Source organism: Bufo gargarizans, chromosome 5 (assembly GCF_014858855.1).
Source record: "Bufo gargarizans isolate SCDJY-AF-19 chromosome 5, ASM1485885v1, whole genome shotgun sequence".
In the NCBI taxonomy this organism is placed as follows: domain Eukaryota; kingdom Metazoa; phylum Chordata; class Amphibia; order Anura; family Bufonidae; genus Bufo; species Bufo gargarizans.
Window position 1 is genome coordinate 193,076,844 of NC_058084.1, and position 12,779 is coordinate 193,089,622.

The 12,779-nt window shown below is 42.2% G+C and overlaps 1 protein-coding gene across 2 annotated transcripts in view; it reads left to right on the top strand.

Annotated features, from left to right (window-relative positions):
- TMEM108 (transmembrane protein 108) overlaps positions 1 to 12,138 on the top strand; it is a 287,581-nt gene extending 275,443 nt beyond the window's left edge. For both annotated transcript variants that reach the window (XM_044295635.1, XM_044295634.1), the window contains 2 exons: positions 10,759 to 10,913; positions 11,654 to 12,138. In XM_044295635.1, coding sequence (XP_044151570.1) covers positions 10,759 to 10,913; positions 11,654 to 11,776 — 278 coding nt within the window. In that variant the 3' untranslated portion in view covers positions 11,777 to 12,138. The remainder of the gene's footprint in view (positions 1 to 10,758; positions 10,914 to 11,653) is intronic.
- The last annotated feature ends 641 nt before the right edge of the window (positions 12,139 to 12,779 follow it).

Below are 12,779 nucleotides of genomic sequence, written 5' to 3' on the forward strand. Positions count from 1 at the left end.
TGTTTTGGACCTCACCAAAGGGTACTGGCAGGTACCCTTGACGGAGGCTGCCAAAGAGAAAACTGCCTTCATTACACCAGAGGGGCTGTACCAATATAAGGTGTTAATCTTCGTTCTGCATGGTGCGCCTGCCACTTTTCAGTGTCTAATGGACATTTTGATTCGTCCACATCGGCGGTACGCCTCGGCTTACCTGGATGATCTTGTCAAGTACCTACTGGGAAAGTCACCTGCCCAAAGTACAGGCCGCAGTGGACTCCCTTCGAAAGGCTGGTCTGACAGCTAAACAAAAAAATGTGCTATAGGGTTAGAGGAAAGAAAATACCTAGGGTATGTCATTGGGCGGGGAGTCATCAAACTCCAAGTAAACAAAATAGAGGCGATAAGGAATTGGCCCCAACCTGTCACCTTTAGGCAAGTAAAGTAATTCCTGGGAATGGTACGCTATTATATGAGGTTCTTTCCCATTTCGCCACTTTAGCAGCTCCATTGACAGGGCTCTTGAAGGGACGTAAGTCTGTGATTTTCCGCTGGAATGACCAGGCGGAAGAGGCTTTCTCCGCTTTGAAGTCGGCCCTGTGTGGGTCCCCGGTTTTGGTGATGCCGACTTCAAAAGGGAGTTTATAGTACAGACCGATGCCTTCGAAGTAGGTCTTGCCTTGGTGCTGTACTGTCTCAGGAAGTCAAAAGGGAGGAGCATCCTATTGTCTTTTCAGCTGTAAGCTCACTCCAGCCTAGACCCGATTCAGTATAGTGGAGAGAGAGTGCCTGGCCATCAAGTGGGCACTCGAGTCTCTCCGCTATTATCTGTTGGGGAGAAAGTTCCGTCTGATGCCCGACCACTCCCCTCTCAAGTGAATGAGCCAGGCCAAAGAGAGGAATGTTTGGGTCACCAGATGGTTCTAGTCCTTGCAAAACTTTAAGTTTACAGTAGAACACAGGGCAGGCCGGTTACAGGGAAACATGGATGCCCTGTCCCAGGTATACTGTCTGGCATGTGTTCGCCCCCTCAGGGTTGAACAAAGAGGGGGGTATGTGACATAGCAAGGGGATTTGTTTGGGAAGGCAGGTATTTTCCTCCCAACATGGGCGGCTGGGCTGATTTCCAGCCAGGTGAGATCAAATACCGGACAGGAGTTTAAATGCCGATCCGGGTTTGGCAGCTGGGCTCAGAATAGAGGTCTCTGTTTTGGGATCTGAGGCATGGTGCCATGCTAGAGGGCTTGTGGACCGCTGAAAAAACCTGCTAACTAGGTGACTGTTTTGTTCTTTGGACTTTTCTTTGTGTAAACGAACACTAAGACTGAAAAATGTTGCTTTGTTTTTTCCTCCTCTGTGAATAAACACTGAAGTTTTGCAAACTGTTTCTTTTGCCTCTGTTCTGCATCCGCTTACCCTGCCTACCAGAGTGAATCCCCACAGTTGCTACTTTTATCATGGAAAGGTTAACTACCTCCTTTTTGACAGTGGAGGATGTCCGGCAGCCTGTGCATCCATAAATCTTATTCCCTTGTCTTTTCTACTCTATCAAGAAATGGCAAGTGCATGAATGTTTCCCTGCTTACCGGGCGCCGGTGATCTGCTGACAGTGCTTCCCATTCACCACTGCAGTCCTGGGCTCTGTCTGTGTAGGTACTGTTGTTTTGGGATCTGCTCCAATTTCCTCTCAGCCCTGATCACAGCATGCTTGCTGCTTGTTCCCTGCAGCACTTAAGGGCTGGCGCCTCACCCTGTGCTTTATGGGTTAGGTCATGTTACTTTACTGACCAATCCTAGCTCTCCTGCACATATATAAGTGGCTCAGCCCCCTTCCCAGATGCCTTAGTGCCAAGGTCCTTGTGTCCTTCTAAGGTTCCTAATATCTGCTTGTGAATCCTGACTCATACTTGTATTCCTGTACTGTGCTACCGGTTTGATCCCTGCCTGCTTGCCTTGATTCTCCTGTTGCCGAGCCGGATTGCCTGACCTGTGCCGCCTGCCCTGACCTATTGCCTGTTTGAATTCGCCTCTGCCTCATCCTTCGGTCCTGTTCTGTTGCTCCTGGTTACAACTCAGACTGCTGACAATCCCTGTACCTCTGGTACCTTGCTTAAGTACCTCCTGGTCCGCCTGGACCAGCTGCCTCGTGTGCCAATCCTCCTCAAGAGGTAGAGACCTGGTGTTCCCCTCGGGAAAGTCTATCCCGACCATCAGGGGTACTGTGAAGATTGAGGGTTTCACTTAGACAAGGCCCTTAGAGGAGGTAGGACACGTGTTACAGTGGGTTCACACCCGCTGGTTCGTGACAGGCCCTTCCTCTGCTAGTGGATTTAGGGGTATAACTGAAGGCCGAGTGCAAAATGAACCCTGGTGCAAAAAGTCAGCTTGGAACCCCACAAAGCATAAATCCCCGCACTGTTCACAAAGATAACCCCTGCAATCTGCAGAGGTCCATAGCCACCCACGCTTATTACCAGAAATGTGCATCAGTGATAGCTTTCCCTACTTTTATTGGGGTATCTGCTTGTAACATTAGGGTAGAACAGTGAAAGACCTTACCATTCTCTTTATTCTGTATAAAATAATACCATTCCCGGTACTGCTGTGACCTGCAGTCTGACCTCCAGATTAATACAACGGCTGCTGTGCCAGCCAGAAGTAAGGTTGTCTGTGCAGGTCTATGAGAGTTTAACCCTTAGAGATGTTATAAATGTAGGGCTAAAAGAAAATTCAAATACTTCTTTAACTAAGGCTTAGAACTTAACTTACATGCACTTAGACTTATCGAACCACATGCTGCAAATTATCATGTAACTGTGCCACCATACCCATTTGGCTATGAAACAACATTAAAGGGACCATTAGAGGGACAAAAGGTACAGTAGTTGGCATGTACACACTGCCATGTTGTGTGATGCAGCAGTCTGATTAATTAATTTTATTGGCTTGCTTAAAAATGTGCATTGCCAATTATAGTTTGACAGGGCAACTAGCAGCCATATCAGTATTACTGTGGTGACGGGGCCACACTGGCATAGGAGCCCAAGTTGGTACTTTGGCCCCTATAACTATGCCACTGAGTGTATTCTATCTTTCAAAAATATGCTTACATTGTTATGGGAAAATAAATATTGTATTATAGTAATGTAAATGATTTAGATTTAAACTATTATGTACCATTTCCAATATATCAATATGCTATATTCTATCAAAATATTGCCAAACAAATCTTGACTTCTTCACTGTATTGTAAAGATATCATCAGACCAGTTTTATGCATCTCTGTCATGAATTTAATTTGCTTTATGAAACATTAAAATGTATGATGGTAAGAAGAGAGAGTAACGATGGGGGGATTGTACAGTGACTATGGCAACCTTATTAAATGTAGAATGGCAGAAGTAAATAATAGAAACCTATTAGTCAGATGCACCGCAGCACATTTATTTCATTAGTTGTGCTGATGTCAGAAAACACAGACAACATGCAGGGAAAACGTCAGCAAAACCCACAGATAAAAAGATTGACCTAGAGTTGGCACTACTGATTGGTAATACTAAAAAGTTGTGCTATAATAGCACTAATGATAAATATAGTTCACTGCACATAGCACAACATGTGGGAAAATGCATTATTTGTAATAAAAAAAATATGAAATGGCTCTAAGGGTATGTTCTGCTCCATCACAGATGCTGTTAAAAATACTAGACAAAATAGAGCAGCTTGTTGCGCTATTTTGTCTGATAAAGTGCCATCTTCCGTGATGGAAACCCATCGGATTCCATTATAGGCAATGAACTGCTTCTCCTGTTCCCAACACAGATTTACTGCATGTTCTGGCAACCACCACTTGGGGGAGCAAAGTAAAAATAAATGATTTACAGCTTCTAGATATTAATGAGAACTGTATAAACCCTGATGCACTGAGCTCCTCCTAGTGGTGGCTGCAGGCAGTCAGTTTAATAATATACTGTGTAAAGGGAAGCAGATTTATAAGTGTATTTATGCCAGTTGTCTGATGCATATCTGAAGTGACCCGAATGGGAAACGAGCATGGCAGAATGAGTATTGCCTATGGTGGTGGTTGTAGTACTCACGTATTCACGGTAGCTTGCTCCACCCTGGCACTCCCTGGGACCATGCAGTGACTGGAGGGTGCACCCTTTCTTCCCTTAGAGTCCACCCTGGAGTTGAGGCTCCTGTCTGGTGTTAGTTTGGCTGGGCTCAAGGCAGCAGTGCAAATGCAGGGCCAGAGGATGAATGGTGATGCCAATATGGCATCAATAAAAAAATATAAAAAGTAAATAAAAAAAGTGTCTTTCTTTACTGGATTGATGATAGGAGTAGTAATACAGACAGCAGCAAAAGGCACAGTTCCAAAATAGATCATAGTATAGTGTCCTCATAATAGCAGTGTTTGGGCAGCAGGAATGATGGTAGTACTCCCTTTCTCTAAAAACACTATCTAATGTCTCCAAAATAACTACAGCCATGTGCAGTGGCCCGGGACGAGCAGGAGTGGAGGATGTGAGTGGTAGTGGTTCTGGCTGTTACAGTCATTCACAGTGGCTTTCCTCACTCCATTGCTCCCGAGGGTCATGCAATGAAAGGAGGGTGTACTTTTTCTTCCCCCGGGCCACACTCTCTGATGTTAGGGCTTCTGCCTGATGGTAGTTGGAGTGCCCATGATGTTGAGTGTTTGTATGGGTATAAGGCAAAGTGTGTGGCGTGTGGAGTGTATGGTGCAGGTGTCAATAACCAGGTCAGATGTGGCAGAATAAACTCTTCTCATTACTGAACTGCAAAATAGGAGTTGTAGTACAGCTGACATCAAAGCACAGTTCCAACTGTACACAGTGCACTATTCTTTCCAGATAACTATGTATAGATTTAGGCAAGGATGGGAATCATGGCCCTCCTCCCTTTCTATCTGTCTCAAGTCTCTTTCTGCAATCATACTCTTGCAATGGTGGTTGTAATGTCCACTGCAGGATATAGGGGTTAATATATACGACTGTCTAGGTTATGTCCAGATGTGAAGGGTGTGTTAATAGTGATCCTCACCGCAGTAAAGTCTTTTGGTAGCAGGTTACTGGCTCCAGTGCTCAGCCATGCAAACTGTAGACTCCCTAGTTATCTATTTTGTCTTACCCCTCTCCTTCTGTTGATTATACATAGATCAGTGAGTCTCTGTAGCTTTTTGAGCCTAAGAAGAGGGAGCACAAGTTACAGTTTCCTCTCCATTCCAAACTCTCCCTATAACTGACTAGAGCTAGGGGTGGAGCCAGTTCACACCAAACCTCGTACAAGAGCTGAGCCAGGATTGTTAACACTGACTGTGCCATCCATATATGGTTATACTGGGTGCAATACATAGTATGACATAACATTATATTACATAAAAAATGAACAATTTGCAGATACCCCCTTGCTCTGGGGTGCTGCACATGCAATTACATTTTTATGAGCTCCTTCTGCAGTTCCTAGACTGAGGGATGCAGAATTACAGTAAGATACGGATGGCCAGTATGGTAGGTCCGAGAGACCTTTCCACAGCAGCAAAGTATTTTATGGCATAAACAAGGGGATACCTTATTGACATTATCTTGCATGGCCTGGACTGTTCTGGACCTTCTATAAAATATGGTCTTTCAGATGTACACTGGCGTTGCTCCTTTGGCAGCTGTAGTCTCAGAGACAGAGGTTCTCTAGACTTGGGGCCTGGTCTTCAGGAACTTTCTCATACACATCTTTCCTGATGCTCTGATCAGACTAGACTCCTTTCTGCTAACTAACAAGGGGGTGGGCTAAGTCTATCACTCTGGCAACCTAAACAGTCTACCAATGGTAAGCATCTATGTATTGCACACAGTGCATAAATAATTAAATGCTTCAATAATAAATCATAACTTTTAACTTAACTACATTAAATTACCTTTAACATTAAATAACTGTTGGCAATAGTTAACCCTTTGCAGTAGACCTCTCGGTTACTGCATATACAGGTCCTTCTCAAAAAATTAGCATATTGTAATAAAGTTCATTATTTTCTGTAATGTGCTGATAAACATTAGACTTTCATATATTTTAGATTCATTACACACCAACTGAAGTAGTTCAAGCCTTTTATTGTTTTAATATTGATGATTTTGGCATACAGCTCATGAAAACCCAAATTTCCTATCTAAAAAAATTAGCATATTTCATCCGACCAATAAAAGAAAAGTGTTTTTAATACAAAAAAAGTCAACCTTCAAATAATTATGTTCAGTTATGCACTCAATACTTGGTCGGGAATCCTTTTGCAGAAATTACTGCTTCAATGCGGCGTGGCATGGAGGCAATCAGCCTGTGGCACTGCTGAGGTGTTATGGAGGCCCAGGATGCTTTACTGCGGCGTGGCATGGAGGCAATCAGCCTGTGGCACTGCTGAGGTGTTATGGAGGCCCAGGATGCTTCGATAGCGGCCTTAAGCTCATCCAGAGTGTTGGGTCTTGCGTCTCAACTTTCTCTTCCCAATATCCCCCATATTCTCTATGGGGTTCAGGTCAGGAGAGTTGGCAGGCCAATTGAGCACAGTAATACCATGGTCAGTAAACCATTTACCAGTGGTTTTGGCACTGTGAGCAGGTGCCAGGTCGTGCTGAAATATGAAATCTTCATCTCCATAAAGCTTTTCAGCAGATGGAAGCATGAAGTGCTCCAAAATCTCCCGATAGCTAGCTGCATTGACCCTGCCCTTGATAAAACACAGTGGACCAACACCAGCAGCTGACATGGCACCCCAGACCATCACTGACTGTGGGTACTTGACACTGGACTTCAGGCATTTTGGCATTTCCCTCTCCCCAGTCTTCCTCCAGACTCTGGCGCCTTGATTTCCGAATGACATGCAACAGTCCGGTGCTGCTTCTCTGTAGCCCAGGTCAGGCGCTTCTGCCGCTGTTTCTGGGGAATGCGGCACCTGTAGCCCATTTCCTGCACACGCCTGTACACGGTGGCTCTGGATGTTTCTACTCCAGACTCAGTCCACTGCTTCCGCAGGTCCCCCAAGGTCTGGAATCGGTCCTTCTCTACAATCTTCCTCAGGGTCCGGTCACCTCTTCTCGTTGTGCAGCGTTTTCTGCCACACTTTTTCCTTCCCACAGACTTCACACTGAGGTGCCTTGATACAGCACTCTGGGAACAGCCTATTCGTTCAGAAATTTCTTTCTGTGTCTTACCCTCTTGCTTGAGGGTGTCAATGATGGCCTTCTGGACAGCAGTCAGGTCGGCAGTCTTACCCATGATTGCGGTTTGGAGTAATGAACCAGGCTGGGAGTTTTTAAAAGCCTCAGGAATCTTTTGCAGGTGTTTAGAGTTAATTAGTTGATTCAGAAGATTAGGTTAATAGCTTGTTTAGAGAACCTTTTCATGATATGCTAATTTTTTGAGATAGGAATTTTGGGTTTTCATGAGCTGTATGCCAAAATCATCAATATTAAAACAATAAAAGGCTTGAACTACTTCAGTTGGTGTGTAATGAATCTAAAATATATGAAAGTCTAATGTTTATCAGTACATTACAGAAAATAATGAACTTTATCACAGTATGCTAATTTTTTGAGAAGGACCTGTACATTAGGAAATATGGTGTTCAGAATCAGCTTCAACTTTACGAAACACCTGTTTTCTGACATAAAAGTTGGATAAAATGGGGGAGGTGGAGGGTGACTTTTTGATTTTTTTTTATAATAATTTTCTTCCAATTAAGAAAAAAAATTGCAAATACATCAGAAATCTGGGAGATCATGCTTTACTTTCTGCATTGCCTGGGAGTAATTGACGCAGGCATATTTAGAAACTGGATGGGAAAGTTTTGCTATGGGGCCCTGTGATATAGGTCCATCATAGAATTCTGCCCATCTGTCCATCATAGGGTTCTCTTTGTACACAATATACAAATCTGGTCCTGCACATTTTCCCTCTTCTGTCTCCTGCTTGGTTCTAGTTTATATTATTGCTCCAATGATGTAGATACAGGTAAGAAATCGAATTCACTATATAAGACTCATGGAATGGATGGGCCCAGAGCTGATTTTCTTCACCCTCCTCTGTTTAGTTTGCTGTTTGAGTTCATCATCATGCAAAAAGATTCCCATTAATTTTATTCTTAGTAGTTAAACTGATTCAGAAACAAGAATGTACTCCTAATTTTGCTCTGGGGACTCGCTGATTATGGTCATTGTAGTACTGAAATAGATTTGAGCAAGCAAGAGGAGGTCATCTTCTAGAAATTTGCAAACAAAACTATTATCTGATTGTAGCATGTCAAGGAAGAATATTAAAGCAAAGCTTCCAAACCCAATTGTAGAGAAAAATGGCAAAGCAACACTTTGTCAAACAAGGAGTTCAGACTAAAGGTAGAAATAGCGCAGGTTATTAAAAACAAGGTGGGTCCTACTCACTGTACTCAAAGGAGGAGATAGAAGATAAACTCAAGACACTTGTTCCCCACACCTCTCATGCCAAGAAAGCCCCTTGACAGAAGTCCTGCAGCTGTCTGGACAGATGGATAGTAAGAATGACCTATTAGTACTCCCCTGACAACAGTACTGCCCATTAGTACCCCTCAAAAAAGTATTGCACCCTTAGTGCCCCTTCACAATAATGCTGCCTCCTCAGAGTAGTGCTTCCCCCTTATATTAGTGCAGCTCCCTTACAATAGTGCTGCCCATGTAGTTTTAACGAAATAAAAGCAAAACATTGTAATACTCGCTTAGCCCTATTTCCCCGATAAACAGAACACATCATCCTTGGCCTGTGCTCTCGGCTGCTCAGCTAAGCATCACGCCTGCCTGCTGGGGTCAGAGAGCAAAGGCCAGGGAATGGTGAATCAGGGAGATGCCTAATCCCTGCTTCACCATTGTATTCAACAGGGGCATTGATATGGCCTCAAAAGATTTGAGAACAATCTAACCCCCATCCCTAGTACTAAAGGCATATTTGGATGGATATTCAGAACATTATGCATACAGGAGAATACAGCACTATATACCTCATTAATGTAGACATTCTTTTTCCTCATCTTCTCCATTCTGCACAGAAAACACACAATGATTTCTTTCAGCCATGTCTTGTCTCTGCAGAGTTTGACACACAGACATCTTAGGTTCCTCAGTTTTCTATCATCCTCCTTCTCTTGGTGTCCCAAAAGTTTTATCCAACTGCTTCCCCCAATACTGTGCCCGTTGTGCTCTTCAATGCTCCCCAAATACTATATTTATGAAATATTAGTACCCCCTGCAGTGATAATGCCCTTCAACAGTACTCTTATTAGTAATAGTGCCCTCCACATTGTGCTCAATAATAGTATTGTCCACAAAGATCACAAATTATTATTAGGGCCCCTAAAGTGCTCCCAGTAGTAAAAAAAAAAAAAAAAAAAGGCTCCTCCATAAGGCCACATATAGAGTCCCCAGTAGTTATAATGCTTCCTCTAATATCCCTGGGAGATATAATGCTCCCTATAGTGCCCTCAGTAGATATAATGATACCCATAGTTCCTCCAAAAGATATAATGCTCCATAGTGTGCCTCCAGTAGTGAAAAAAGGTCCCTCCATAAGGCTCCCTGTAGAGCCCCCAGTAGTTATAATGCCCCATATAGTGCCCCCAGTAGATATAATACTCCCTATAGTACCACCAGTAGATATAATGCTCCTTATAGTAATAAGACCACTATAGCACTATATTGCACACCACTACTCGTGGCCATATATTGAGGACAGTGTGCAGTTCCCTTATATACAGAGTAAGAGCAGATTTTGACACACACACAAATAACACTATACACACAGACAGATAAACACACACTCAAAAGCAAATTTTTACTTACAGGCTTCTGCCTGTTTTCCTCATCCATTTGCGGTAGTGTCTAAATCCCATGCGCCGTAACCTTGTGGCTTTGAAGCGGGATATAACAACAGGGTAATAGTTACATCTAATGAACTGAGGTAATAGAGATTAGTTATATAGTATAAAAATAATAATATCTAGACACTACCCATCTGTGGAGTCTTTTGAGGGGAAAGGACCTTTGAGATGATGATCATATGATATGCACAACCAATTGTATCTCAAAGGTCCTACACATATCTAGGGGTCACTGTATTGCACGTTTTTGCCGTTAATTACTGTAAAAACCACAATTCAACTCTGAATTCACGACAAGCTGAGGCTTGAGTCATGTGACCCGCCGCTGGTGGGCCCTGTGCATGTGCGCGGTTCACCCTATTGTTACAGTGGCCCCGCTTACTGCTATAGCATCGGCCAAATTCTGCCGAATGCCAGAATGCATTCCGTTCCAGTTTGTTGCGTTCCCATGCCAGACAAAAAAACGTTGCAAGCAGTTTTTGGTGTGCGGAATGGGAAACTGAACATGCCCATTGACTTACAATGGTTTTAGTTCCGGAATCAGCATTTTCATCTTTCATATAATACAACCGGATCCATTATAAACGGTGCAGCCGGTTGTATTATTCAAACGGATGCATTTTACTGCAGTTTTGAGATCCCATGTCGGATCTCAAAACCAGACAGCAAAAACATATATGTAAAAGTAGCCTAACATGCCTAGTGGGCTAAGATGCACCAAAATTATCAGCTGGTAATAGGAAGTTTAAAAAAAAAAAGTAAATAATAGATTTTATATTTAATATACCACATGTAAACCTCATCTTATGTGTAGTGCATTTTTCCAATAGACAACCTGTAACCTTTATGTCATGTTTTATTTGTAGCTGTCTTACTGACTGTGTGCTGCATGAGACGGAAAAAGAAGGCTTCTAATCCTGAGAATAATTTAAGTTACTGGAATAATGCAATTACAATGGACTATTTCAACAAGCATGCTGTGGAGTTACCACGAGAGATCCAATCTCTGGAGACATCAGAGGTAATGCACTAGATAGGACACCCCTCTCTGTTCTTGAAGTTTAGTTATGGGGCTATACGTTTTTTAAAGGGAATCTTTCATCAGGACATTCCTTGTTAAACCAATGCCTTGTAGGACTAACTCAGTATAATGTAATGATAACTTTCACTTAGCAAGCCGCTGCTTCGTTCTGGAGTAAAAGCACTTTTAATCAATATGCTAATGAGCAGTCAAGTGACCAAGACAGGCCCAAGTCACTCTGTGCACCTTTGCTCCTCCTGTTTCCTCTGCCTTCCCTTCCTTTTCCTGGATGTGGCTGTCAGGGAAAGCAGATCGAAAAAGTCTTAATAAATTACCGCTATAATGTGTAACACTTAGGAGTGATTTAGCATCTTCTTGAAGTAAAAGTTTTTATGGGGACAAATAAACTCCATGAACTTTTATATGAAATAAGTAGCTTTTATTCAGGTTTAAAAAGAATGATCAGCCTAGCTCACACATTACTAAGGTCCTACTTCAGCACTTTTGCACTCACCAAGCTCAATCAAGTGCTTTGTGGGTGGGACCACCTGTCTGGCTCCAATGGGTTCACAGCTGACCTGCTCCCTGTAAGATACAAAAAGCAATTCCCTGCTGTGAGCTAGGGTCTGGGACCTTTTCAAACTTGTTTACTTAAAGCATGTTTTTGGGGACAAGGCCCATTGATATTTTTTTATATAATTATTTTTATCTTTTCATAATGACAATTTCCTTTCCCTTAGGACCATCTTTCAGAACCACGATCCCCAGCCAATGGTGATTACCGAAACAGTGGAATGGTTCTTGTCAACCCATTTTGTCAGGAAACTCTTTTTTCAGGACATGAGCAAGTTTCTGAAATCTGATGATGAGTGAAGATATGATTGAGACTGAGTTTTACATTCAGAACATAAAGCAGCTTTGAATCAAATGGACAACTGGTAACCAAACATTAAAGACAGTGAAAGCTCTGTTTCTTGATCTACAGTAGAAACTGGTTTAACGTTTAGTTTGATTTAGTTAAACTTACAGCCATTCCTCCAATGTACCCTAAACCAGACCATACACCCATCCTATATCATATAAATATGCTTTGTGTACCCCCTTCTCCTCCAATAACTACTATGTTTTCAGCTTGTTTTCCTGAGAATTGTCATCTTTTTACAATTGTGGTAAGACTTTACAGAATAATCGTTGGCTTTATAAATAAAGTTATTTATATGTAAAACTGTGTTGTTGTTTTTTGTTAATAAAATATAAATAGAATACATATTTTTTGTGATTCAGCTTACATACTTTTCTGTTTTATTTGCTTTTGCATTCATCACTCAATGAAACTACAAACATACAAAGTTCCACCTCAACTATATTTATGTTGCCCATACTTGTCTGTTTTAGTATTTCCCACTTTTTTCCTGCTAGAAACGTATCTATAAAACCACATGGCAGAGTCCAGTTACTCTAAAACATGTTTACTTTCTTTCCCAGTATTACAGGGTATATCATGCTTTCTCTGCTTCAAACTATCCACAGAGCAGCAGCTTCTAGAAATATGGCCAGTATGACAATATGTATAACATTTAGCTGAACAGTATTTTCTTTTACTTTCATTACCTTGAGATTTGCAATATTTAGCAATATGGACCAAGCCACCACATCTGAAACAGGCCTTTACCTTTTTGGCTCTTAAAGGGGTTTTCCAGGTTGACCTATCCTCTGCATGACCTTTCCAGAGGAAACTCCCAGGAAACCCCTTAAAATCTGTTCCATTTTTTTTGTACTTCCTCTCATTACTCTTAGTTTTCTGTCTCATATGTTCTGGACCAGAATTGAGAACAATACATCAGTGACCCCTACTTTAAGACCCTA